The sequence below is a fragment of the Herpailurus yagouaroundi genome, unplaced genomic scaffold, assembly GCF_014898765.1.
Source record: "Herpailurus yagouaroundi ecotype Mexico unplaced genomic scaffold, PumYag 195, whole genome shotgun sequence".
Classification (NCBI taxonomy): Eukaryota; Metazoa; Chordata; class Mammalia; order Carnivora; family Felidae; genus Herpailurus; species Herpailurus yagouaroundi.
This window is the reverse complement of record NW_024412426.1, coordinates 4,923,286-4,949,323: the sequence shown is the minus strand read 5'-3', so window position 1 is coordinate 4,949,323 and position 26,038 is coordinate 4,923,286. Positions and strand designations below refer to the sequence as shown.

Here is a 26,038-nt window from a genome sequence, read left to right as displayed (position 1 = left end):
CTAGTGCTCGGTAAGAGGACTGTGAGCTAGTCGGGGGAGGGGAGGGAGGGTGGGGGTGTTGCTGTTGCTGTTTGTTTTTAAATAGCCCCTGGGCCACTTGTCATCCTTATAGAAGACCTTGATTAACCAGGTAATTCTGGAAAGTGACCAAATCCAAGGCTGCCATCTAGTCTGGGGTGATGAGGAGCTCTTTACAGGTGAGCTCTCTAGACCTAGACCCCGGGGGCCGTCATCCACCTTTCCTCTGACCTCCTAGGAAAGGCAAGCAACCATCTAGTGAGCTCACTCTACTGGTCATGGATCCGTTGATCCTCCCAGTTCCATAAAGTTTCTTCCCAGGTTATAAAATCTAAGAAAAGGAGAGGAGAAAATACAGCTGAAAAACAACTGAGCAAATAGCCCTTTGTCCCTATCACCATCTGCCCGCACGGCCAACTCTCAGGACCATACCCACGAGTGGGGCATCCCCAGTCCGCTTAGGGGACTCCTACAACATTCCAGGCGGGTCACACCCACCAGCCCACCTCACGGCGGAACCAGTGGAAATTCCCCAGCCCACTCCTGCTCGCGCTGGGTCACCGGCCCCTTTGTCTGTGTCACCCTTGGTAACAGGGCAGCTCCTGTTTTGCAGGCAGTGTCCTGCGACCCCAGAGAACAGACACCTCGGGACTTATCCTTTGGTCTCACGTTCCAGCACCAGGTCCCTTGGCGGCCCTCCAGTTCCAGCAGGTGAGGAGTGACCTTTGACCCCTCCCGGGCTGGGCCAGAGGAGACCCCACGCCGTCCCTTCCTTCCACACCCTTGCTCCCTCTCAGAGCGCCCCGTCCTCCCACCTGCTTGCGGTGCATGGCCAGTTCATTTGCCTGTCATCCTGTCTGGCCACATGTTCTTATGGGAGAGAGAATATGAGCAGGGAGAGCCCACACTTTCACTGGAAAAGACCCCACGAGACCCCCCAAACCCCACGGCTGGCCACCCTCGTCAAACATCCATCCGAGAGAACCAGATTGCTGCCACTACTGCTGCTGCCGAAATTAATGGAATCTGGCAGGAAAGCCTTTTGTTTTTCCAATCCCGGATTTTGCCAAGCAAACACAAGGATCATGTTGAAAATGGCTGCTGTCGAGGAGCCGGGTTCGTGCGGTGTGGAAGCTCCCAGCGCACCAGCCTCCGCCCAGGAACAGCGCACACTGGGTCCTCTCCGGTTCCGAGATGCTTGGCGATTTTTTTTTTTTAATGCAAATAAAGCGTTAAACAGGAAACCTTTCAGGATCACTGCCATGGATGAGAACCAAGTGCCAGTTTCCCTTCTTTCCAAGGACAGCGGCTCCAATCCGACATTTTGCGACTTGGAGATGTCGACTGCGGGTTCAGAGGAACCGAGCCAGAGAACCCGGAGAAAGTCCTGTTTGCCTTGCAGAAGGATTTTGTCCCCCAGGATCCAATTCTTATCGACCTGGCCTGCGGTCTGGTGCCCAAACAGGGGTGGAGGGGGCAGGGGCATGGACAGAGCTGGTCATGGGCAGCATCAGAGGCACGCGTTTCTTTGCCAGGTGAAGAAAAGACCCTTTTCCACACACCCTGAACGGGTCAAAACTGCCATGACCTTCTCCCCCCTCACTCTTCCACCTGGTCTCATCCCACAGGGAGACGGGAAAGGGGATTGGGTTACTGCTGCAGACTTGAAAGGCAGCGTTTGTGTCTTTCGGGCAGGGCGGCCGCGGCCTTCACCATACTCTGTCACGATCTGTCCCCATCCCATTGTTTTAGGACAGAACAAGAGGGAATCTGCAGAGGCGCCCCACTGGACGCTTTTGTTGAAACAGAAACTTTGTGTGGCCTGAGAAGAACTGAATTAAGTAGGGATGTAAACTGAACACACCATTTGTTTTCCATTGGTATCGCTCGAGAGGGGAGAGCCCGGGGAGAGGAACGGGGGGCCCTTGAGGGCCATTTTCTGACCCCAATCGGTTCACAAGTGGCTTTGGGCATGTGGTTTCACCTTGAAATCCTCTCTGATGATCCCAGGTCTTACTGACCACTGCTTTCTCTAAACTCCTAGGGTATGTTGGTCTAAGCTACACAAGTTAATTTTCAGTTAACGGTTGCTTCACACATTGCCTGCTATGGCAGGTCATGTCTTCCCGGTGGGACGGTAAGCTTATGATTGTCCTCCTCCCGTCCAGCCTGGGAACCTCACTGCCTGAGAAAAATAAGATTCCTCGTTCTCGTTCCTATCATTTTAGGACCTCCGGTATCCTCAGTATTCCAACGGGATATTGAAATCTTTGTGCAATGAATTAAGGGGGGGGGGGGGGCAGACACAGCCTAATGTGGAAGCCTGCTGCATCTGAAGAGGTCAGGAGGGAGGCAGTGAGCTAGCCCCTGGAGACTTGGGGACACCGGTGGACCGTGGGGGGCTGGGTCCCACTGAGCTCCATTGGCCCACAAAGCTGGAGGTGTCTGGGACACTGGGGTTCCCTTGTGTACTTGTATTCCTCCCAACAAGACCGTTTGCAACTTGAGGCTGCCTGGCACTGTGTTTGTTAGAAGAATAAATGAGTGGCTCAGGGCCCAGTCCTGTCATGAGATCCGAAGTAACAGAGCCACCTCTGTGACCCAGCTCCTAGCTCCTTGGGAGGCCATTCAATAAACACTCTTTCAATTATGCTAAATTGCATTATTTTAAACTCACTGGGGAAAAACAAAACACACACAACAAGAGCTCTGGAACAAAGGTAGGAGCCCAGAGACGCCGGTAGCAGCTGTAAAGCAAAGCGGAGGGTCTGAGGAAGGAATGGTCTAAACAGTCTGCATTCACTTTAGAGAGACTTCTTGGGAGGGTGCGGGAGGAGACATTTCACAGATTAGTGATGTAAGAGTGAGAAGGAACGGGCTGCATCTCCCCCAGAACTTTCCTAAAAGTCCACATGGCAAGTGAACACAGGTAGCACATTCCACTGATCAGAGGGCCCGCTATCGTGCCCAAGACACAGAAAAACACAGCTTCCAGGTATGTTGTAAACAGCTGGAGTGAGCGAAAGAGCATTGGTCTTTGTGGCAGCCAGACCCAGCTTCTAATTCCAGCTCTGTCCCTTGCTAGTATTTGATCTTGAGCAAACCACTTAACCCCTCTGTACCTCACAGTATTCAGACTTTGGAAACATGGGTCTGATGTTTTCTTCGAAGGCTGATGCGTTCGCAAAATAATCCACGTGGCGACACCCAACACAGTGCCTTGGGTGCTCAGTCAATGGGAGCTACACCGAACAGAAGAAAACAAACAAAAGTAGCCGGGAAAGGAGCTAAAACATTCTCGTAATTCCCAGACGCTAAGCATGATCTTCACCTACCTCTCTCTCGGGCAGCCTTTTAAGTTCTTATGTAATGTTTTCATTAAAATAAGAACAAAAGGTAGACAACAGAGATATTCCCAATAATACAATAAACACAGGCCATATAGAAATAATATAGAAAACAGGCAATGTGGCGTCTGGACACCTGGGCTCCAGTCCCAAACTGGTATGACCTTGAACAAGTCACTGAAACTCCCTGGCCTTCAGATTCCCCGTCTCTGAAGGAGGCAGAGGCGGGGATGTCAGTCGGGGAAGAGAAGGAAAGGAATGTGTTCAGCTAGACGATTCGTAGCCACTGTGAAAATCGTATGCCGCTAGAGCGAGGAGAAGACGTGCTTGGGCAAACACTCGTTTCACTCAATCTTTCTTGTGAGTTCATTAAAAAATAAATCACTACCAATTGATTTCAAGCTCGAGAAAATGTTTCAGTGAGTGTTCATCTCACTACTACCTGTTCTTTTGTGATCGGGCCCAATACGTGTGGTTTCCACGGCTTCGGAGTTCTGTTAGGGAGCTCTTCAACCCCAGGGCATCTCTCCCACCCTTTCCTCCTTCCTGGGGTCTACCTCTGATTCACCTGGGCAGCATTCTGAAGAGGAATGAAGAGACAAGGTTTAAAAATAAAATCCCAGCGGACCAGAGGGTCTTGATCATACATGACTGCCCCCCCTTCTTCTTTTTTCTGTGAGTTTCTCAGCTAAGCTGATTGATCCCCCAAGTTTCCAGTGGCCAGCCCTCTTCTACCACGCCTGAGATTGGAGAAACACAATGCGCATGCCTGAAGCAGAATCTCTTCGCTAAAAATACCCTGCATTCCTGAGTGACTACCAAAGCTCCCTCCTCAAGCCCATGGACAGCCAAGCTAAAAACAGTAACCAGCAGCTTCAAATGGCACCAGTAACAAAGGTAGAGGGGCCCGAAAACAGCATGCCGCTCTTAGCCATCTGCCATCTTGGCCCGCCCTGGCTCCCCTCTTCCAAACAGCGATGGGCATCTTAGTGCTGTTCATAGCTGGGCTTCTATGGCAATAGGTAGGTGAGGCTTGGCTGCCTGGTGTGCCTACTGGCCCACAGGCTGTCTGGCTCAAGACCTGGTCAGCGTGTAAAAGGAGGTGACAGAGGCAGGGGAGAGTGATCAGAGCAGCTTGTACTGCCTACAAGCAGAAAAAAATCTGGGACTTTAAGCAGTCTTTGGAGGGAACATTCACCTCCTTAGCCTGACCAAAAAGCCTTCTATGATAGATGAGGAAGAAAATGCCAGAGGCACTCAAAGCATTCACAGTGGCTAAGGCTCGCGTCTTCCAGCTTCCAAAGATCTACTCTAGTCTACTCTTGTCCTGCTAGCGCGCTCTCACAAGTCACCTCCTCCAGAGAGCTGGCCCAGCCCACACCCTCGCCATGACCAAGGTGTATATTGTCTGTGTGGCCCAACAGCTTTACCGCAGGAAATAATCCGGTGCCTCAAGCATTGTAGGTATTCAATAATGTTTCCTGAATGGATTTAGGACCAAGCTAAACCTTTCCATTCATACTACCTCTGTAATCCTGTACCTGAACAATTCTGTCAACTTGAATCGATCGGTTTTATCTATGACTTGGGACTAGAATCTCCTTGAGGGCAGCCATTTACCTTTTCGTTGAAATCTAGCCCTGAGAGCTCTCAATATTGTTTGTTGAGATTTCAAGGATTCACAAACCATCTTATGGGCTCTCGATACACATGTATTCAATGTAGAGGCAAAACATTATAGGAATCACTTTTATTTAACTCTAAGTGTGATCTCTAAAAGAACTGAGGTGGATTACATACACAGAGAAATTAGGAAATATAAGTGAGGGAAATATAAGGGAAGAAAACAGGATGAGCCCAAAAGTGAATTATAAATAAAATGATGCTCTAATAGGTCCATTTCCACTAAGAAATGGACCGCGATTTGATTCTGAATGGTCAAGGAAAGAAGATAACATGAACAATTATACCAGTTTCAAAGCCCAAAAGTTTTAAAATAAATCCATGAAGGAAGTCCTGTGAATCCAGTGTCACAAGCATACGTCTTGGGTCATAATCCCAACCGAGAAGGAAGTGCGAGCGGCTCAGCACAACCCATCCCACTAATGAAAACACAGCTCAGGGTGCATGTCCCCACCAATGTGACACAGACGGAGCTGTATTTCTGGCCAAAGCATGGCAGGTCACTCCAAAAATGTTCGGTCACTCACCAACCTGAACAGTCAGTCAGACATAAAAGTCAGAAGCCGGTGACAATTTCTCTGCATTCTCGTAGGTTTTTACCATTGTGCTCATCTCGATGTCCCCTAGCACTGCCCTAGCATTGCCCAGAAACAAAGAATTTCTGCTGCATTGGGGATCCAGACTGGCATGAAGTTCTCCCCAGAGCATGGATCCACATCATAACCTCTCCTTCCCCTGGCCCTGTCCCTGGCCCTTTGGTTCCCAATTAGCAGTTACGCCGCCTAACCCTTTGAAGCTTGAGTTCATTTGGTTCTTAAATTCCTTTCTGGTTTCTTCTCTACCCCTCTGTCTTGACCTCCAGAATTTCAGATCACCTGCCAGCCTACCTAGATTCTGCTGATTTTGCCCTAACTCAGAGAGCATGTGTGTTTGTCTGTGTGTGTGTGTGTGTGTGTGTGTGTGTATGCACACGTGTGTGTGCATTCCTGACTCCTATGCTAGCCTCAGCACCCCTCCCCTCAAACCTCAGATTTCTTACCTTTCTAAAACTCTCCTTGTTGCTGACAGACCATCCTTCTCCAGGGAATGCTAGTAAATTGGAACCAATAATTTGTTCTACAGATTGAAAAGCACCACAAATTTAACTGAGAATGAGCAATTTCTTTAACCCTAAAACCAGAGAGTCTAAGTGGTGCCTATAAGAGCCCTTTGAAGGTTTGAGGGAAGAATTTAAAAGAAGAAGAAGAAGAAGAAGAAGAAGAAGAAGAAGAAGAAGAAGAAGAAGAAGAAAAAGAAGAAGGAGGAGGAGGAGGGAGGGAAATAGGACAACAAATGAGACAAGTGGGAGAGAGAAGAAAGAGCAGGGGTACAGTCATCTGCAAAACACTAACTGATGTCAGAGTTGGGTCACCTGAACAAAGGGCCACACAGGGGCTCATGTGCAGCAGAGTCATCCATCCAAATGGGGGAGGGCATCGGGTGACGTTTGGGACCTGCTGTACCGACGCAGTCCCCAACCATTTGGTAGCAACATCTTATCTGATGTGTTGGACACTTCCGGCACCCCTTACTCAAAAGATGAAGATAGATTTTACATTGACTTGCTCTGAAGGATTTGTGTTTTGAGAATTTATACAGGGCTTTGTGGAAGGCTTTAGGGTTTCCGGAGTTGCTGACACGTCCCACAAACTGGCCTGATGTCCAGGTTGAGGTGGAGGCTTTGCCCAAGTCCGCTGTGGTATAGATGAGCTCCTTTGTCCTGACATGTAGACACTAACACAGCTGAGCACCCTCACTGCCACCACCATTTGGGACCTTGAGGGCCCAACTATGCCCCATTTATTCATCTTGCTTTTCAGTGACCAGCACACTGCCAGGCCCAGGTGTTCAGTAAACATAAGTGGAACAAACCAAAGGATCCCCATATGCCAGCAGCTTCCCTGATGCTCCCGCCTAGAGGAGAGGATGAGCAGACAAAGGGGGCCCAGGGAACAGCAGCCTCAGGGTGACAGGTTCCACCATGTAAGAGAAGGTAGTGACACAGAGCTTCTCAAAGCTGCCCCATGACACCAGAGCCAGGAAGGGCAGTTCTCTGCCTGGAAGGACAGAGAACAATCCGAAAATGCCCTATTGTCCAGCCTTGGCCCAGGGGCATGTCATTGGTCAGACAGAGTACTCGAGGTGGGCTCCCGGGACATGCCGTGGCCTGCACTGGGTATGTAGGACACTCAGGGACACTGGGGCATGAAAAGCTAGACAAGGCAAACGGCAACACTAATGACCGCCATTCATCGAGCCCTCGCTAACTGCAGGCACTGAGCCAACGTTCTACCTGTATTATCTCTAACCCTCACAACATCACTAAAAGGTAGATGGCATCTCCATTTTATGAATTAGGGCCATAAATCTCCTATGTGAGCGGTAGAACCGGGACTCAAAACCGCCTTTCTCAGACCACAGAGCCCAGGATCCGGGCCACCAACTCATCATCTGCTCTTTCTCTGTGCTGTTCCCAACCCACTCCTGAGCTGGATTTTCTAGACCTCTCTTTTGAGCCTCTATGAATGCCATTTTCCCATTCTGAAAGACCTACCTTCCCTCCGTCGAGGTCCTTCTCATCTGGAATGCCAGCCTGACTCAGCTCTGATCCTTCCTTTTATGGAATAGTCTCAAATGTAAATGGTTTCTTTGCGTGGCCTTGTGCCGCTTTATAACTATTCTTAAACGCTTTGCTACTGGTGGTGGTTGTTATTTACCACGTGTGTTCCCGAGCCCACCTGCAAAACGGGTCTGCAGGCTGCCTGTGGACAAGCATCTTCTCCGTGGTCTGTCGGATCCAGCTCCTGCTGGTGCTGATTGTTAAATCTTTAGGAAGTTTGCAAGCCAGTCGTTAAAGTGCTGGTGGCGTGCAATCAGGCATGGAGAGTGTGTGCTCTACGGAAACTGGCAATGGCTACAAATCAGGTTTTTCCCCCAGAAAGCTGGTTGTTAACATTCAGCAGCACACCATTGCTTTCAGCTCTTGCTCCCTACCTCACCTCCTGCTTGGTTTCCAGCACCATAAAATGTGTCCATCCTTCTTTTTTTTTTTTTAGTTTATTTCTTTCTTTTGAGAAAGAGAGAGAAAAAAAAGTAGGGGAAGGGCAGCAAGAGGGAGAAGACACAATCCTAAGCATGTTCCGCACTGTCGGTACAGAGCCCAACGCGGGGCTCGAGCTCACGAACCATGTGATCGTGACCTGAGCCAGAACCAAGAGTCAGGCGCTTCACTGACTGAGCGACCCAGGTGCCCCCAAACGTGTCCACCCTTATACTGAGTGCCAGCATGCGATGGAAGCATATAGACGTGGGGCATCATAGGAAGTGTCAGTGACTAGCGACCAGAGGACAGCAGCAGTCCAGGGGCTTTCCTAGAGTCAGGGAATTACTGAATCCCTAATTAATCGCCCTCAGTCCCACACCGGCCCTTCAACCAACACTTTAAGATCCTAGCACATGCCAGACTCTTTGCAGACATGATCGCACTAAATGCTTTGCCGAGGAGAACTCCAAGGCTGGACGATTTAATACCTTGCCCAAAGTCACTGGGGCGTTATCTGTCAGAACCCACGCTCAACCGTAGGCCTGTAAGACTCCGAAGCTGGGGCCCTCTCCGCTTCATCACACTCCCTGGACTGTAGACCCGTGACATCTCAGGTCCTGAGTTCCAGATCCCCCAATGTTTGCTCTTGGCCAAAGGCGGCGGGGCAGGAGCAGCTGTGGGAAGCTGTGGCAAGGGGAGTGGCTGGGGGAGGCAAGCCCCGCCGCAGTGTTCTGGACCCGGGAAGACCAGAGCCTCTCCTGGAAGCCTGTGGCAGCCCCTCTGCTGGTGAGTTACAAGCTTCCAAGGCCCTGACAGCACCCGCATCCACAGCAACCGGACAGCCGCACGGCTTACTTCCGTGCAGGTGTTTTATGGAGCTGAGAGGGACGGGAAAATCCCTCTTCAGTCGGCCTGCAGGCACAGAAATAAATAATTAAAGCCAAAGTTTGCCACCCTTGCTGGTGGGTAGAGAGAGTCGCGGCACTGCCACCAGGAACGTCTCTTGCAGAATGGTATGAACACCCCGGTGGCCGTTCCCTCAGCGATGCACCCTCTCAGTGCCCCCTCCACACGTGTTCTGTTTCCACCTGGTCTTGCAGGCTGCAAAGACCCGAGAACAGTGGGGGAAACTGAGGCCCGGCAGAGAAACGCCGCCGTGTGCACTCCAGGAGGTACAGGGCGGCGCGGTCAACAAGGTGGACAGGTCACGCGGCGCAGCAAACGGTGCAAGGTGGAGCACCAGAGTTGCAAGCAATGGTGTGCTGCTGACTGTTTAAGAACCAGCTTTCCAGGGAAAGAAAAGGTTCTGATTTGTAGTCATTGCCAGTTTCCGTAGAGCACACACTCTCTCTCTCCACGGCTGATTGCATGCTACCAGCGCTTTAACGACTGGCTTGCAAACTATCTAAAGATGTAACAATCAGCACCAGCAGGAGCTGGATCCGGCAGACCACGGAGAAGACGGAGAAGACGCTTGTCCGCAGGGAGCCTGCAGACCAGCTTTGCAGGTGGGCTCCAGGAACACACGTGGTAAATAACAACCACCACCAACAGCATAGCCCCTACCTGGAAAGAGTTTCAGACTGCACTCACGCAGCCTACCATGAGGTCACCGTCCACCCAGCCCCACTGCCCACCTGTCCGCAGCCCTGTACCCTCTGCCCTCCCTCTTCCCAACGCATCTGTGTTCTTCTGTGGCTAGACCCTCCTCCGGTGCTCCGCGCCCTATGTCCTCCTCCCTTCTCAGGGACATTGTTCCGTGAGTATCCCCTCTTTTTTCTAATCCTCAGCCTCTCCCTCTCCACGTCCTCCTTCTCATCACCATTTGGACATGCGCTGGCATCTCCCTCTTTCGTGGAACAAATTTCTCTTGACCCTCATCCTGCTCCGTCTCTCTCCTCTCCACAAGGAAACATCCTGAAAGTATCATCTGTTCCCACTGTCTCTGCTTCGTCATCTCCCATGCACTCCCCATCTCCCTACCTTCTAGCTTCTGCCCCATCACTCCCCTGAAAGCTCAGGAAAAGGCCAGCAACAACTTTCTGCAGATATGGCCATCTCAGAATCCTTACTTTCATTCCAAGGACCGCAGAGCAAAAAAAGCCTAAATAAACACTTGTATGATCAGTGTGGAAAATGGCAATTATCCAAGTCTTTCCAGAAGGACTGTTAGTCAAGTTGCAAAGGCCGGTGGGGCTTTTGCTCTGGAAGTCTTTAAATTGGCCGTGAACGGCAGCAGGAAGGACGGCATTCAACTGGGAATGAAATAAATGATGGAATAGTAGCAAGGAGAGGGATTGGAGGTTGGGGGCGGAGGCAGAGAGGGTGCAGGATCGAAGCCTCTGCTCTGGGTATGTGGGACGAGAAACAAAAAGAGACTCTCGGTAGAGCAGCAATAAAAATGCCTTTAGAAAACTGTCCTTGGACCTCAGGAGATACTTAAGTGGGTGACTGTGAAGAATGCAGTGCTGGCCCTCTCTCCGTGTCTCCCCCACGGAACCCTGAGTAAATGCCACAAGGCTCACTAAAGCATTAGTATGAACGGATTGAGGGAGAGGGAGCTCCAAGAGAAAAATAAGGGGACAGCTGACATCTGGGTTACACCAGCTACAGCAGGGAGGAATGACAAGTGAATTCAGCAAAAATGTTTTATTTCCACATCTATTGTCAAGTCTAATTATTGGTTGAAATTAGAGGTTCTGCCCTGATCATGGCCATGAATAAATAAAAATATGTTTGAATTTCAGCAGATGTCATTGAATTTCACATATCCTTCCCTTCCCAGAAAGGAAAAGAAAGATCCGGCTAGCCTTTTCAAAGGCTGACATCCACACGTAAGGCACAGAAATTTGTCCTAGAAATGACTCACTTGCCCAACGAAATGAACGCCAAATCAGAATTCCTGAATTTTCTTTCTAGCCACATCAGTATTGGAGGCACACTTGGCAAGAAAACACCAGCCTCTGGGAGCAGTCTTCCTCTGCACAGCACACACGCGAAGTGCTCACACAGTCAATCACCTAATAACAGATAGCAAGAGTCCACTCTGGGCCAGCAAGTGCAAGTGCCACTGAAATCAAATACAAAGATGGGTAAGCTGTGGCGCTTCCCTCGAGGATCTCATTATTAACACCTATCCACATCTGCGAGGCTGTAATTTGGGTGTAACTGTCAATGCTCACGCCCAAGTTAGTGATGAACGAGGACGCCACGCTAGGACCTACCCTAAGGTTTAGCTTGACAAGAGCCATGTCCCCGGCCCTGACCCTCCTCCTCCCGCCCTCTGATCCATCTCTGCTCGCACAGCACCAGCTTGGTCCCTCTGCTGCATTCGCCAGTCCTCACACCTTGACACTGGGCTACTGAGTTCCTGCCTAGTAGCGCGGGTTTCGGCAGCACCAGGAGCAGATCACTGGTTCTGCTGACAAAGATGCTTCAACAGGTTTTCAACTGAACCAGGCTCCCAACTACATCATCAGTGGGACTTTTTCTGTCCTGGGGGCTGTGCCAAATCAACCTCTGCCTGCCCACCCACTCACCAAAAGGCACAGTTCCCTGTGGCCAAGTCCTGCTAAGGCTTTTGAAGCAGCAGAATTCGAAAGATTCAAGAACCAGATTCTGAGAAACGACCGTGAGAGGTAATTTAGCCCAGCTTCCTGCCTTCAGCTATATAATTTGGAGTGGGCCTCCCTTTGAAGTGAAAAGGGAAGCATCACCCTCGTCATGATGATCCTAAGTACAACAATTAACACACACTTGGACCCGCGTCTCAGACGAGAATAGAAATGAAAACAAAACAGATATATCGAGAGGATAAGAACAGTTCTTTGTTTATGCTAACATCTACTGGGTATGTGCTTGGTGCTAGGCCCTGTGCTACATTCTATAATTTAATCCTCATATTGTTACCATAAAGTGGGCACTATGATTCTACCCATTTCACGGATTTGAGAACAGAGATACTGAAAGATTAAGGCCAAGTCAGAGCCGACACTTAACCCAGCTGCAGAACCTCTTTACCACTAGTGTTCCTCCACCAGACCTCCTAGACAGGTCTGAAATGCATCTCCGTCTGACCCAAAACTAATTCCATTGTGTCACTCAAGCCAAGGGCTAGTCGCCGGAAGCCTGAAATATTTGGACAAACATTCCACATGCGTGGGCCCTTATCCCCTCCACTTGTCCAGGTCACCGGCCAGGGTTTGTTTGGTCCATCAGCAAGTGGTACTGCCTCGTGCCCTCGGCATTGCGTGCAGGGCTCCAACACCATAAACCTTCTGCCCTGAGTCATGTTCTCATCCCACATCCCACACATCAACTCCCGCGTGCACCGCTCAGGTTGGCTATTTGTCTTTATGTCTATTTAATTGTGCCAATTCGGTCTCCGCCAAGAGGTTTATAAGCTGTACGGGGGCAAAGACCATGTTTCTGCCTTTCTCTCTGTGTATTACGCCCAGACTGCAAACAGGTGATGCTCAATAAATACACACAAAAACGCTGAATCTGCTTACACCCCCAAATCCCTATGAATTCAGGAGTTGAATAGAAGCATGAGGTAACATCAGGCAATTATATGGGGGGGAAAAAACCCAGACTGGGACGTACATTGGTATCACGTATTCCCAAAAAGGTGCATTTGAACCTTCTTCCTTTTCACCAAGTCGTCTGAGCAATGTGGACTCATGCTCCCTCACCCCTACTCGTGCCATAAACCCTTCCACCTTCCCAGGAGACAATGTGTTTGGTTGCAAAAATAAAGACCAAGGTCAGTGCAGCTCTGCTCTGAGCCTCTGATTCCCAAGAGGGCAGGAAGCAATATTTCCAAACAAAATACGGAGCCCCCAAAATAGGAGGTCTATAGACTCTGCAAAGCGCTTGTTTCGTGTCGAGAAAATTCCAGCCCAATGAGAAACCAGATGGGTAGACGCACCAAATATTGAAGACAGGCCTCAAGGCAAAGCAGACAAGCACTCTCTCGGGTGTACACTTAGCTGAGGAGTGATCCTCCAGCCGTTACGAGCAGAGAAATGTCCCACCAGAGTTTTCCAAATAGCAAACTCTTAGTCCGATGATCGTTTCTATCATTTGCCATATTTTCTGTCCAAAAGCCTCTCTAGTTCCTACATGGTTAGCAGCTTTTATAGCCCAAGATAAGTGTCCATCCCTTTTAATTTTCATTGTTGCATCTGTTTTGCCATTTCCCTGCAGCAGGTTGTATTACAACGGAAGGATTAATGAGGAAACGGATGCAAACATTTTTATTTCAAATAGCAGCTCTCAGACAAGATCTGGAAAACGGAATCGAGCCATATGATTGTAAAAGAAAAAAAAAATCCTTGCCATCCAACTAGTGGGCATTTTGCCATTATTTGTGAATAGCATGTAAATACAAACAACTTAACTGGGGTGGGGGAGAGATGTACATTTTTCATTTGTGTCTGGCTAATCATTTTTTTTTATTATTAATTTGGTCCCTTTTATTTCACATAAATGTCATCTCAAGCACCAAACATCAACAAATAAGATCGTTTATCTTGCTGGGGAAAGCAAAACATTGCATTGCCATTCAGAGAAGGCAGCTGACGTCCCTACCGCACCACTAATAAAGAAGGCCTTCAGAACGAAAAATAATCATTTTCTATTACTTTCCACCATGCCTCATCCATAAACACAGGGCCGCTGGTAATTACATTTAGCGAAGAAGCATGCTCTGTGTATTACAATTTCCTGAGATGAACAAAACCCTGAAGAGTGCCCCAGACAGAGGGAGTTGTGACAAAGAACGGGGGGCGGGAGGGGGGGGGGGGGGGGGGGCTGCCCTTCCCTCAGGTGCCTCCCTGTGCCATCGAGGGGCACAGGAGGTGGGAGGCGGGGAGGGAGGACCGAGTTTTCAGATTTTCTCCTCCCTCCGTTGGCCTGAGCAAAAAGGAAAGGCGCGATGGATTTGGAGCACACAGCCGAGACACGGAGCAGGAGGGGACCGTAGCGTAGCGGGGCGGCGGCTCATGCGCACGCGCCGGCCGTGGGAGGCCACACGGCCCGGGCCACGCGGACGGCCCAGTCCACACGCACGCGCACACGCATCGCGTCGCACCGCGGGCAGGGAGGCGGCGTGGCCACGCTGATAAATCCGCCGCGAGCCCCCTGACTCCCAGCTTCCCTGTCGCCGAAGCATTTGGCTCGCCTGCCCGCGCGGCCTCCTCTGCCAAGCAAGGCACTGACTCCACGGGAGGAACCGTCCTGTCGATCTCTGCAGGAATATAAGACCTTTTTTTTCCAAGGAAAATGTTCCCCAACTCTGCAAGGGAGGTTGGCAGTACATCTCCAACTCTGGCCTGTCTTTTTAATACCCCTACAATAGCTCGGTTGGACTGAGACCAGCTGTTGGTACATTACCATTTGTAAATGCTTAAAACAGCTACTCCATGTTTTCTTGGCAACATGGACCGTGGAGGGGGGGGGGCGGGGGGGAAGCGAGCTCCAGCCACTTCCATTCAAACATTAAGAACCACTGACTGCCAGCTTTGGCATTCACCAGCCATTGTTTGCTCGGCTCTCTTCAACAAGTTTCTCTTCCCCCCACTATTTCTCCACACACCCCTCCATAGAAAAAGGAGAAGAAAGAAAATCAGCAGAGAATGTTCTGGTCCCCATGGTCCTGACTCTAGTTCACAACAATCATGTAGTTAGTCTTCCTCTGAAAGAAGACAGAGGAGCTGAAATGAACGCTCTTTGTTTGGGGCTTTTCTTTTATCTGGTTTTGTCCCCTCTCCTCCGGGCCAGGCCGGTTATCATTTTACAGGCGCTCAGCTGAAGATCAGCATCTTCCAGATGACCGCCAGATTTTCCCAGTGGCCCCTTCCCCTTTTTCTGCTCTGAATGCGTGCAGTAAGGGCATCACCTTTCCCAGGACTAGCACAGGACCCCAGCCAGAGAGACGAGTTGGGGGTGACGAGGACACAGCCAAAATCTTAAGCCACCCCTTGAAGAGCTTCTAAGAGCTCTGAAGAAAGGCTCTTGATTTTGGTCCGCCCCTCATTTCACCAAAGCCCTCGGGTTCTCATTTGCGAGAAGAGTCAAACTCCCAAAGTCAGTACTTTGCTAGTCCAAATAAGTGAGGAATTGCGTGAAGAACACGCCAGGCCCTTTCCTGCTCCCCACGCCCACCGGGGCCGCTGTTGGCAGGGGCGGCCTCCAGGGCCACATGCCCGTCCGTGCTCCACCTGCCTCAAGCGGGAGCAGCCCAGGAGAACAGGCGCTGAGGTGCCCAGGGCCGCCGTGGCCGGGACAATAGGCTTCGTGTGCCATGTCCCTGCTCTCGTGCCCTTCTGTTCGATGGCCTCCCCCACCAAGGGCAGTGGTGGCTGCATCTGTCCTTCCTCCTCTAGTAGGATTTCTGGGCACAAGAGGACTGTCAGCATCACACAATCTCTTGGAGCGGAGTGACTGCAAGTAGCCAAATGCTGCAGCGGGGTTGAAATGCTGCACGGAAGCTCCAAGTGGACGGAGAGTGGCAGAACCTGGGCCCCCAAGGACCAATGCTTTTGGGGGGCAATTTGGCCTGAGATTAAACAGCCCCGTCTGGTTTTATGGAAAGGTTATACGGCCGTTTCCTTGCACCGAAGGGGGGAACCTGGAAACGAGAAAGCCTGGACAACTGGTTTCGCCGTGTAAGAAGGCATCGGGGCACATAGACAGGAGCCTTTGACACGAGCCCCAGCTCTGCCACTGGCCAGTTCAGCCACCAGAGACATTCGTGTCATGTCCTGGGGTCTGAATTGTCTCATCTGTAAAAATCCAGCAGTTGGATTGGACAGTTACCTGGGCCCCTTCCATTCTAGAAGGGACACTGTGTCACTGTCTTCCTAATTATCCTTCGCTTCAGCTACCATGAGTTCCAGATTGCCCCACCCTCGAGACACACACACAGTGTACAGAAAATCCAAACACTGAATTTGAAGATTCTTTTCAAAAGTAAACTCTCTTAATACGCTTAAAAACAGATTTACAAAAATTGTTCATGCCCAACTTCTCGGGGAAAGATCGCAAATTCTTTGAGCTGAATCAGCCTCGGGGCACTCGTGTCTGATTCAGCTTATAGTTCCCAGGCCCAGCACAGTGGCTATCACGCAGTAGGCTCATTATGAATAATGTTTGTTGGGTGGGACAAATTTGATATGCAAAGTGGGGTCCCTGAGAAAGCAGCACGTGTGACGTGGGCAAGCCACAGTGGTGGGAATCGGTCAGTCTGAGACTAAAAACTGGGCCGTTTACAAAGCGGATTCTCCACCTACAGCTAATTGGAAGCCTTGGCAATTGCAATGAAAGTTACACCACTCAAATTCAGGGGTTTTACCAAACCCTGCAATGTGCTTAGTAACACCAAAACAGAACATGCTATACAATTCCCTCAAACGCCGGTCAGTCTGGCATACGGAGCGCAACTCCCTGCAGCAAACCTGTTATGGACAAGCCCGCTCAGCAGAACTTTGTCTGGGACATCGGATTAACTGTCGGCCACAGCCTCTTCACATTTGGTTTACGGGCCCCCTCCTGGGCTTGAAAGCTCTCTGTAGGCTGGGACCGTGTCCAGTTTGTCTGTGTTGGGTCCCCGGAGCCTGGCACAAAAGGTGTTCCAGGAATAGTTATTTAATACCGAGGCAGTTTGGGAAGAAAAGGATACAAGAGCTGTCTTCGGATCCCTTCTTCTCATTTTGTCTGAAGGCCTTGGTGACTTCACTTGTTACATCTACAAAGATGGCTAAGAAAAAGACAGTGACGCCTTCGGACACGGGAGAAAACAAACAATCCCACGGTCGTGAAGAACCAGAGGTGGAACGGAAGGGCCGAGCCAGCCCTTACGTACGGCAGTCAGCCGGACAGATCACAGCTCAGCCGGACGGTCAGCCACTCAGCCGGACAGATCACAGCTCCACCGGGCCCCGGAGGAGACCCAGGGAGTTCACCCAGTGCATTCAGAATTGCTGCTGGGCCCCAGCAGGTCAGTGATGGAGACGCCAGGTGAGGAGAGCTGCCGTGAAGCCTGCACGCCGTGGTGGCGAGCAAGTCACAAGCATGTAGACAGCCAGAGCAGCTGGGATGGGAACAGGGCCATGAGGGCTAATACTGGGTAACAGGTATGAAGCATGGCTCTGAGCACCTCGTGTACGCACCCCCCCCCACACACACACAGCCCCGTGACGACGTACGATGACCATCCACCCTGCACAGGTGAGGAAGCCAACACACAGGGAAGAGAGGCTAGCCCGTGGTTAGACAGCTAGTAAAGAGCCGGCTGGATTCCAAGCCCGGCAGCATCTGAAACAGTGGTTCGCAGAAGGCCACCAGCTGAGGTCAGTACCGAGGGAGGGCAGTAGCCATGATGCTTGCTCCCATACCACACAGAGCCCCATGGCATCTGCCGAGGTGAAACAGGGGCCTCCTGGAAACACCCCAAGCGTCACCAGGGTGCACAAGTCCCGTGACGTCTACTGTCGTCAGTGCAAATCTGTTTGCTGAGCACTGGGTCAGGGAGAGTACCCCCGAAGCAGCACCAAGGCCCGTACTGGCACCAGCCTCGCTGATAAAGGGGACACCTGACCTTCTCAGGTCCTCTGCCAGTGAGGAGACATGCAATATTTTCCCTCTGTCTTCTTTATTTTGCCTATAAACACCCCCCCCCAACCAGGTTATCCAGTAATATCATCCAGGCTCCACTGAAGGCAGCATGGCAAAACAGGAGGGATGGGTACAGAGGCCACCTCATCTGGGTTCAAATCCTGCCTTTCGCCACTTAGTGTGATCCTAGGCAGGGTTCTTAGCTTTTCTGTGTCTCAGTTTCCTCATCTATAAAATGGGGATAATGATCGTGCCAAACTCCTGGGGCTGTTATGAAGATTACCCCACCACTTTGCCCTGCACACACCACAGCTGCTTTCCCGCGTCCCACCCCCACGGGGCCCAGACACTGTCTCTCTCCCTATGCTGCGTCATTTGTCGCCATCCCTCCTGGTCCATTTTTACCATTACTGCCGCTGCTCCTTCGGCAGACCCCACGATTTAGGGATCACATTCCTGCCTCCAGGGCAGTGTGATACAGCGGAAAGGTTTGGATTCAAGTCTCAGTCCTGCCAGTGTGGGATCTGGACCCATTTATTCAGCCCCCAGGAAGCACAAAGCATGACCCAGACATCAATGTACGTGACGAAAAACAGACTCAGCAGTTGGCCTGCCCGGTCTAATACCTTTGCCAGCACCACTAGCTGCGTGACCTTGAGCCAGACGCTCAACCGTAGTACTATGCTTTGATGGCCTCATCTATAAAATTAGGATGATGCCACAATGCACCTCATGGGACTGCTGTGAGGACCCAGGGAGAATATACATGTACCCAGACACCTGCGAGTGTGCAGTAAATTCTAGCCCTTCTCATCACCTGCCCTGTCTGTAGCCTGGGAGTGGTGCTACCTACTGGATGGGTAGGCCGGGGGGACTAGAGAGTTGGGTGAAGGGACGTGTGTGACACACAGAGCACAGGTCTTGCACACAGTCAGCCCTCAATGATAGAAGTCCCCGCCCCTTCCCATGCCTTCGTCTGTCTGTCCCTCGGATCAGAAAGGCCTCCCATCACCTCTGCCTTCCAAAGACCTCAAGCATCGTCACGCCCACTAAAATCCCACCTCCTCCACAACCTTCCCAGATTCATGTAAAACCATTCCCAGTCCTTTCCCAATATAGACAAGGAGGTTCCTCTGCTCTCTCCACCCTTCCCCCCACCCCAGCCTCGTGTCCTTGGTGGACCATAAATACTTGACAAAGACTTCCATACTGTTTCCCTGACTATGTGCCAAACACTGTGCTATGATTTCTGTTTTTATGTCGTTGAATGTTAGTCAGCTCGGGCTGCCACAACAAAATACCACAGACTGGGAGGCTTAAACAGCAGACATTTGTTTTCTCACAGTTCTGGAGCCTAGAAAGCCCAAGATCAAAGTTGCAGCCAATTCCGTGTCTGGTGAGAGCTCTCTTCCTGGCTTGTAGATGGCCACCTTCTCACAATGTCCTCACATGGCCTTTCCTCGGAGCATGCAGAGAAGGAGAAAGAGTGAGCTCTCTGGCACCTCTTCCCTGTAGCATAAGGGCCCTACCCTTATGACCTCATTTAACCTTAATTACTTCCTGGGAGACTCCCTCTCGAAAGATAGCCACACTGGGAGACAGGGCTTCAACATATGAATTTGGGGAAGAAACAAACATTCGGTTTATAACACACTCCAGTAATTCTTTGAGATGAGTTTAGAGTTTATTGATAAGGGCATGGAGTCTTTGCCCCAGGTCACAGAGCCAACAAGTGGGTGGTCATCTGCCTCCAGAGCCTGAGTCTTCAGGGCCTTTCCAAAGACCCTCACTTGAGAGAAGATAATGGCCACGGCACCTACACATGAGCTCCTCAAGGGCACCTCAGGGGCTGAGGAGATCCAGGATAAAGGAGGCATCCAGCGGGATGGGGAGGCTCTGACAAACCTTCCTCCCACCTCAGACTTTCCGGAAGGTTGTATATGACATCATGTGCAACTTTACGTATTCATTCAACAAACACTTAGACAACACCTGCTAGGTGTCCGACATTGCTTTTGGTGCTGGGCCTCCAGTAATGAGCAAAGCAGTCCTGGTCGTTGCTCTCAGGGAACTTTGAGGGTTATAGACAAATGCTCAACCGCAATCCAGTGCCAAAAGTGAGGCCAGCACTCTGTAGGACGTAAAACCCAGGTCTGGGCTCTGCTGGGCTGGAATGGAAAGGTTGTACTCATTCTAGAACAAGACGCTGCTTTTGCATTGACAAAACCTGAACACCACCCTGACATGTGCAGATAAACAAAATGGCCAGTGTGGTTATTTGACTGACTTCATCATAACAGAGGTTACGAATGCTGAGTCCTGCCTTCCTCCAGAATGGCCTCAATTCAATCCATTTTGCTAGACAGCCATTATCTACCAGGGGTAAAGTCCCATGCTAGGCACTGGGCAAGCATTTGGGAGAATATTGAAGGAAAAGGCCCTCGCAGCAAGAATTTTAAAAAGGCCTATGCCTTTGGATCTCTTTATGGCTGAACTCTGAGATGAAAACCAAACTCCAACCTCAGCCTTCACCTTGACTTGGCCCACTGAAGGTCAACAACCCCTCCTGCCCTCCCAGCCTGAGCTGGAGAGGTGAGAGGAAAAGACAGAAGGCTTTATTATACCACCCAGGCCACGCCTGCCAAGTTCTCCCCACAACCGCTTCAAAAAAAAAAAAAAAAAAAAAAAAGATGGAGTGAAAGGGAATTGGAAAAATGGAACCCCCTACATCCCAGAAATATTACTTTCATGAGCTGTATGAATTATTTAACAGACAGCTGAAAAGACCAAACTCAACAGAAGAATACAAAAAAACAGCTCGGTACAGACACCTTCCCCGAAGCCCATGACAATGAAATGTATTTTATGCCACAGATCAACATGCCAGAGAAGGAGGCTTCAGAGACAGATGCCCACAGGGATCATTAGCTCCTTATCTCTCAACCCTTTGCCACCAGCATCCAGATCTCCGAGCCTGGGCAACCCAGGGGGAGAGGAGCTGAAAAGTGTGTATATTGTAAGTGTTGGTTAAACAACCCCACCGTATTCTTATTTGCTGGAGGTTTTAGGGAGCAGATGTAGGACTGGCAGGGCTTGGAGCTGGCGATATTGTTCTAGCTCACTCGGAGCCAACGGGGAAGGGAAAAAAAAAAAAAAAGCCACACACACAAATACAAAAAGCTGCATTTGGTGCTTGCGCCTGGGCGTGCGTACTTGCTCTGTGTATCCGCTCGGCCAAGGCTCCTTAAAGTCGAGCTGACCGATGCAGAACTAGGCTTGGGGCCCGGCCAGGAGAAACCACTTCTCCCCAGGAGCCACGTCACGGCGGGGGGGTGGGGGGGGGTCCCTCCTCGGCGGCGGGGCCACGAGCTTCCCTTACCACAGGCGCAAGGGGGCTGGGGCGGCCACTCGCCCACCGCAGGCTCGGGGCTCTCGGTTGCTAGAGAAAGGGCAAACAAATGGAGAACCAACTAGAAAGGCGGCCAGCAGCAGTGAGGCAGTGCTGCAGCTGCCAGGCAATAACTTAGATAGTTACAGCTGCCATCACCTAGTTCATGCAAGCTTTTTAATATCTTTTGGCAGCTCTCGGTGTCACAGCACAAAGGGAGAGTTGGCACTTCGCAGCACACTTTGTTTGACATAACTGTAGGCAGGACCCAGCTGATACCTTCCGTAATGTGGATGGGTTTGCTCTTAAGGTGCGTTTTAGCAGATCAAACGGTTCTCCCCCCGCCTCCCTCTCCCCTCCCGCCACCTCCTGCTCGTGTGCGGGGCACGCACCACCACTAAATCACACATTGGGAACCAGACCAGATGAACGGGAGGACTCAGCGGGTGCAACATAAGGCTGGCCCCATAAGCACCCAGCTAAGGAGGAGAAGAAACGTGCAGAAGACAGGGAGCAAAACGAGAAGAGGAAAGGAGGAAAGAAAAAGAGACACCGTGTTCCAGAACTCTCCCAAGCCTTACCGGGAGACCCAGTCCCCGCATTCCCACCCCCAGGCTCACAGCACTTTGAAGAAATCACAGTACTACCATCTTGCTTCCTGCTCCTCACTCTTGAAAGTTACTCGCCGCTTGCCAACCCCCAGCCCCCAGTCCCACCTTCCCAGAAACCGCGTTTGCTCCAGGTATCTCCCTGCCCTGTGTGACTCTTCCAAGGGCCAACGGAGAAGAAAGCACTGTGCAGAAGCGCTTCCCAAGCCTAGGGAGTTGTCATGACAATTCTCTGTGATCCCTCCGCCAAGCCAGGCATCCTTGTTTGGCAGATCCAGGAGCCTTGCTGGGACTTAGAGAAATAGTCTTCTCTAAGACCCCACAGCACAGATGGGCATGAAGCAGACATGTGAGCAGAGGAGGAGCAGAAGATGGGCACGGGGACACGAGAAGAAGGAGAGGTTGGTAGACACTCTGCCCAGGCTGAGCTGCACGTGGTGGAGACATTTAGACTTGGAGGGAAAATCATCACTTCTCTGTCTTAGCACCGGTCTTTCCACACCACCCCCCACGACCCTCCCCCCACCCCCCCCCCCCCCCCCAGCACGTTCCTTTTGTGCATCCTTCCAAATGGTGGTTCTGGTTGCCTGCTGGATGCCTTGGGGAAAGCCACCAGGAAGGCAATCAGAGGCAAAAAAAACCACCGTGGCAATTATCAAGGATGATGATGGGCTCCTCGTGGTTGGCATATTCGTTTTCTCAAGCTGCAGTAACAAAGTATGGGACTTAAGCAACAGAAATGCATCGTCTCAAAGACCTGGAGGCTAGAACTCCAGGATCCAAGTGTCAGAAAATTGGCTCCTTCTGAGCGCTGTGAGGGAGACCCTGTTCCATGCTTCTCTCCTAGCTTCTGGTGGTTTGCTGGCAATCTTTGGGGTTCCTTGACTTATGGTTGCAAAACCCTGATCTCTGCCTCCACCTTCACGTGACATTCTTCCCATGTTTGTGTTGTCTCTGTGTTCAAATTTCCCCTTTTTTATAAGGATACCAGTCACTTTGGATGAGGGGCCCACCCTATTCCACTACGACCTCATCTTAACTAATCAAAGCTACAACAACCTTATTTCCAAATAAGGTCACGTTCGGAGGTACTCAGGGTTTAGGACTTCACCATATGAAATTTGGAGGCGGGAGAGATACAATTCAGTCTAGAACAGTTGGGTACTATCCTGTCCACGTTGTAGTACTTCCAATCCTTGTCTGTCCCACAAGGTGAGTATCACCGTCCCCACTTAGCAGAGAATGCAAGTAGGGCTCGGAAAAGTCAAGGGACCGGCCTGAAGTTAGACAACTATAGGACCATCTGAATGCCACAACTGACCTCTGCCAAGTGCCTGGGAGTTGGCCATGGCCATGCTTCTCCCCTAGGTCCGAAAATGGGTCTCGACCTTGTTTTGATGGGCTATCTTGTCTGGAGTAGCCTGGCCTAGGATCACTTGGCTCCATCAGATTCCAGCATAAATCATTCACAAAGCTGTGTTTTCTCCAGAATGCACGTGGCAGGCGGTCTGCAGGTGTGGAGCCTTGGATGGGCACGGAAGCAGGGTGCGTTGCTCTCATTCACATGCCGCTTCTGCTTGGCAAGATTCTCCACTTCTCCTGGGCTCTAAAGGAGACGACATCTTCTGTCCCTTCTCATCATGCACGCATTTAGTACTTGGTATCGATTTATTATTTGTTAAAGTAATAAAATACTGGTGTGGCAGCACATGCTACATAGCGTGGGTTCAATAAGTGTCAGTTGCCCATTTCCTGTCTCAACATGCCTGCGAACTTTCTCTCCTCACTATCACTGCCACCTGCTCTGGGAACACAAGCTCACTGTCGCGGAGATAGGAGCGAGGTACCAGTGCAGTTCCGCGAGGCAACCCGTATGTACCTGGCCGCCACCTAAATAAACAAGTAGCATTTATTGATCACTTCGTGCCAGGCACAGCTCAACCAATTTCCATTAATTAGCTCAATTAATTCTCCCAGCAGTCCCATAAGGAAGACCCATTATTACCCCGACTTTATCGATGAGGAAACTGAGAACAAAACTGTTAAGGGACCAGCTACAATTCCTTGAAAGGGCCAAATAGTATCGAGAGAGAACTGTGTTATGATTGCACTAACTAGAGTTTTGCTTACTCAGAGGGAGATCTGAATTAGAAAGTCCTAGTGTGGTCGCCTTGGAGGAAATGTGGCTTCATCAACTTAGAAACAGCACATCCCTTTACAACCTCTCAGGTTAGCAACCCCTCAGTTCAACAGTCAACCAGTTAGCCTGGCAGAGTTACCCTAACAGGAGCTACAAAGGTAGTTATTTTGCAGGAATTAAACTTTTCCTCTGCTGCTCTATTTGTTCTTTACTCACCAAAGACTTCTTCCCTAGTGTCCAAATACTGATCAATGTCCCCAAACTCCAATTTTAGTAGAAAATTCAAATAAATGGGATTGTCCTCTACAGTCAAGACTTTCCAACGTGCTCTCAAGCTTACAGGTATGATCTCACCATGGACGTAAGCATCACATGCAGGTATCAGACTCCCTTCCCCTCTGACAAAGCAAGAATAGTTTTATTTCCAGCTTCCCTACTCCCAATCAGAAACACAGTGCCTCTTGGCCCTCTTGTGCTGAATAATTTCAGCAGTTTCCAAAACAAAATTAAATACAGCCCTAGCTTGAGAAATGTTCCACCTCCTGGAGTCAGGGCATTTAGTATTATTATTCCCTTATTATTATTCAAAACAAATAAGAATGATAAAACATCAGTTGGAGCCACTCCAGCACAGAAGGAACTGGAATATCTAATAAAAAACATAGTATTCCACAAATAGAAAGTGTTAGAAAATGCAGAAAAACAATGGCAGAGGACGTTCTGAACCTTCCCCCTAAAACAGAGATCACCTGAAATAATAGAGCAGCAATAAATGTCCAATCAAATCAACACAAAGAATACTGTGTAGGGTAACCCCATTTAAAACCTCAGAAAAATAAAATGTAAAGCACAGGGCCTGGCACACAGTAGGACACCATTGTCACTTTCCTCCCCTTTCTGGTGGCATTACATGGAGCTTCCTTCCAATAGTCTAAGTTCTTTGGCTAAGGTTGTCACCATCAGGGACTCTTTGCCCTCCACTGGAGTACCTCCAGTGACCCCCACATCCAGGAAATCTCATTCCATGAAGGGCCATTAAAGCCCCATTTCAACCTGAGCAAATGTTTAATTCCAAGTTGAGAAAAATCCTGGGATGCTGGCAACCGCCAAAGGCCATCCCTTCCCAAAAAAGAGTGTGGCAGGTTCATGGCTGCGCGACTCTTGTCTGCTCCCTAGAACAGAGGGGTGTGAATTGCACACAGAATTGAAGAGCCAGCCTCTGCTCAGGTCCCCCAGTTGCCTCCATTCCCAGAGTCTCCTGCGTTAACACACCCAGCCCCGTCCAAATGGGGCCCCATTCCTGAGATGCCTGACTTTGGGCATGTGGATCTCAGTTTCCTGGGTGGAAGGGCTTATTCACAGATGATTCACTTTACCTAGACCTGCTTCCAGATGCAAACCAGGTGGAAAACAGTAGACTCAAAGCCCCCAGGGGACCACCATACCTCTATTCCTGCCTGCTTTCCTCCATACTGTTCAACGTCAACTCCCACTGCCACTGTTGGCTTTGGGGAAGGGTGGAGGAGAAACGCAATGCGCCGTAGGGGCCGAGCCCCAGAACAGTCTGCATTACCTGTGAAAGGGGAGGAGAACTGTGGGCACAACTCCTATTTATTTTTATTCACAGTAATGAACCTAATCCTCGATAGAGTCAAGAAAATTTCCTTCCATCATAGTTATCACTAACGGCGCATCCCCCTTGAAAACATTTAATGGAAACTCCAAAAAATTTAATAGACACAATCTAACAATTGAAAATGTGCTAAGTGAATCCAAATAATTGAATACAAAGCAATAATTTAAAATGCTGCTTACAAAGATTTTGAGGACTGGGGAAATAGTGATGACATAAGGTTGGATTAAAAACAGGATACAGGATACATTTGCATACAGTTTAATCCCAGCTATATAAATATAGAAAACATGGGGCGCCTGGGTGGCGCAGTCGGTTAAGCGTCCGACTTCAGCCAGGTCACGATCTCGCGGTCCGTGGGTTCGAGCCCCGCGTCGGGCTCTGGGCTGATGGTTCAGAGCCTGGAGCCTGTTTCCGATTTTGTGTCTCCCTCTCTCTCTGCCCCTCCCCTGTTCATGCTCTGTCTCTCTCTGTCCCCAAAATAAATAAACGTTGAAAAAAAAATTAAAAAAAAAAAAAAA

The 26,038-nt window shown here is 50.2% G+C and overlaps 1 protein-coding gene across 1 annotated transcript in view; it reads right to left on the bottom strand.

The window, feature by feature from the left end:
* Positions 1-3,849: 3,849 nt before the first annotated feature.
* Positions 3,850-26,038, bottom strand: part of RPS6KC1 (ribosomal protein S6 kinase C1) — a 322,126-nt gene continuing 299,937 nt past the window's right edge. The window contains exon 16 of the mRNA XM_040446440.1: positions 3,850-3,945. Within this exon, the coding sequence (XP_040302374.1) occupies positions 3,875-3,945 (71 nt within the window). The 3' untranslated portion in view covers positions 3,850-3,874. The remainder of the gene's footprint in view (positions 3,946-26,038) is intronic.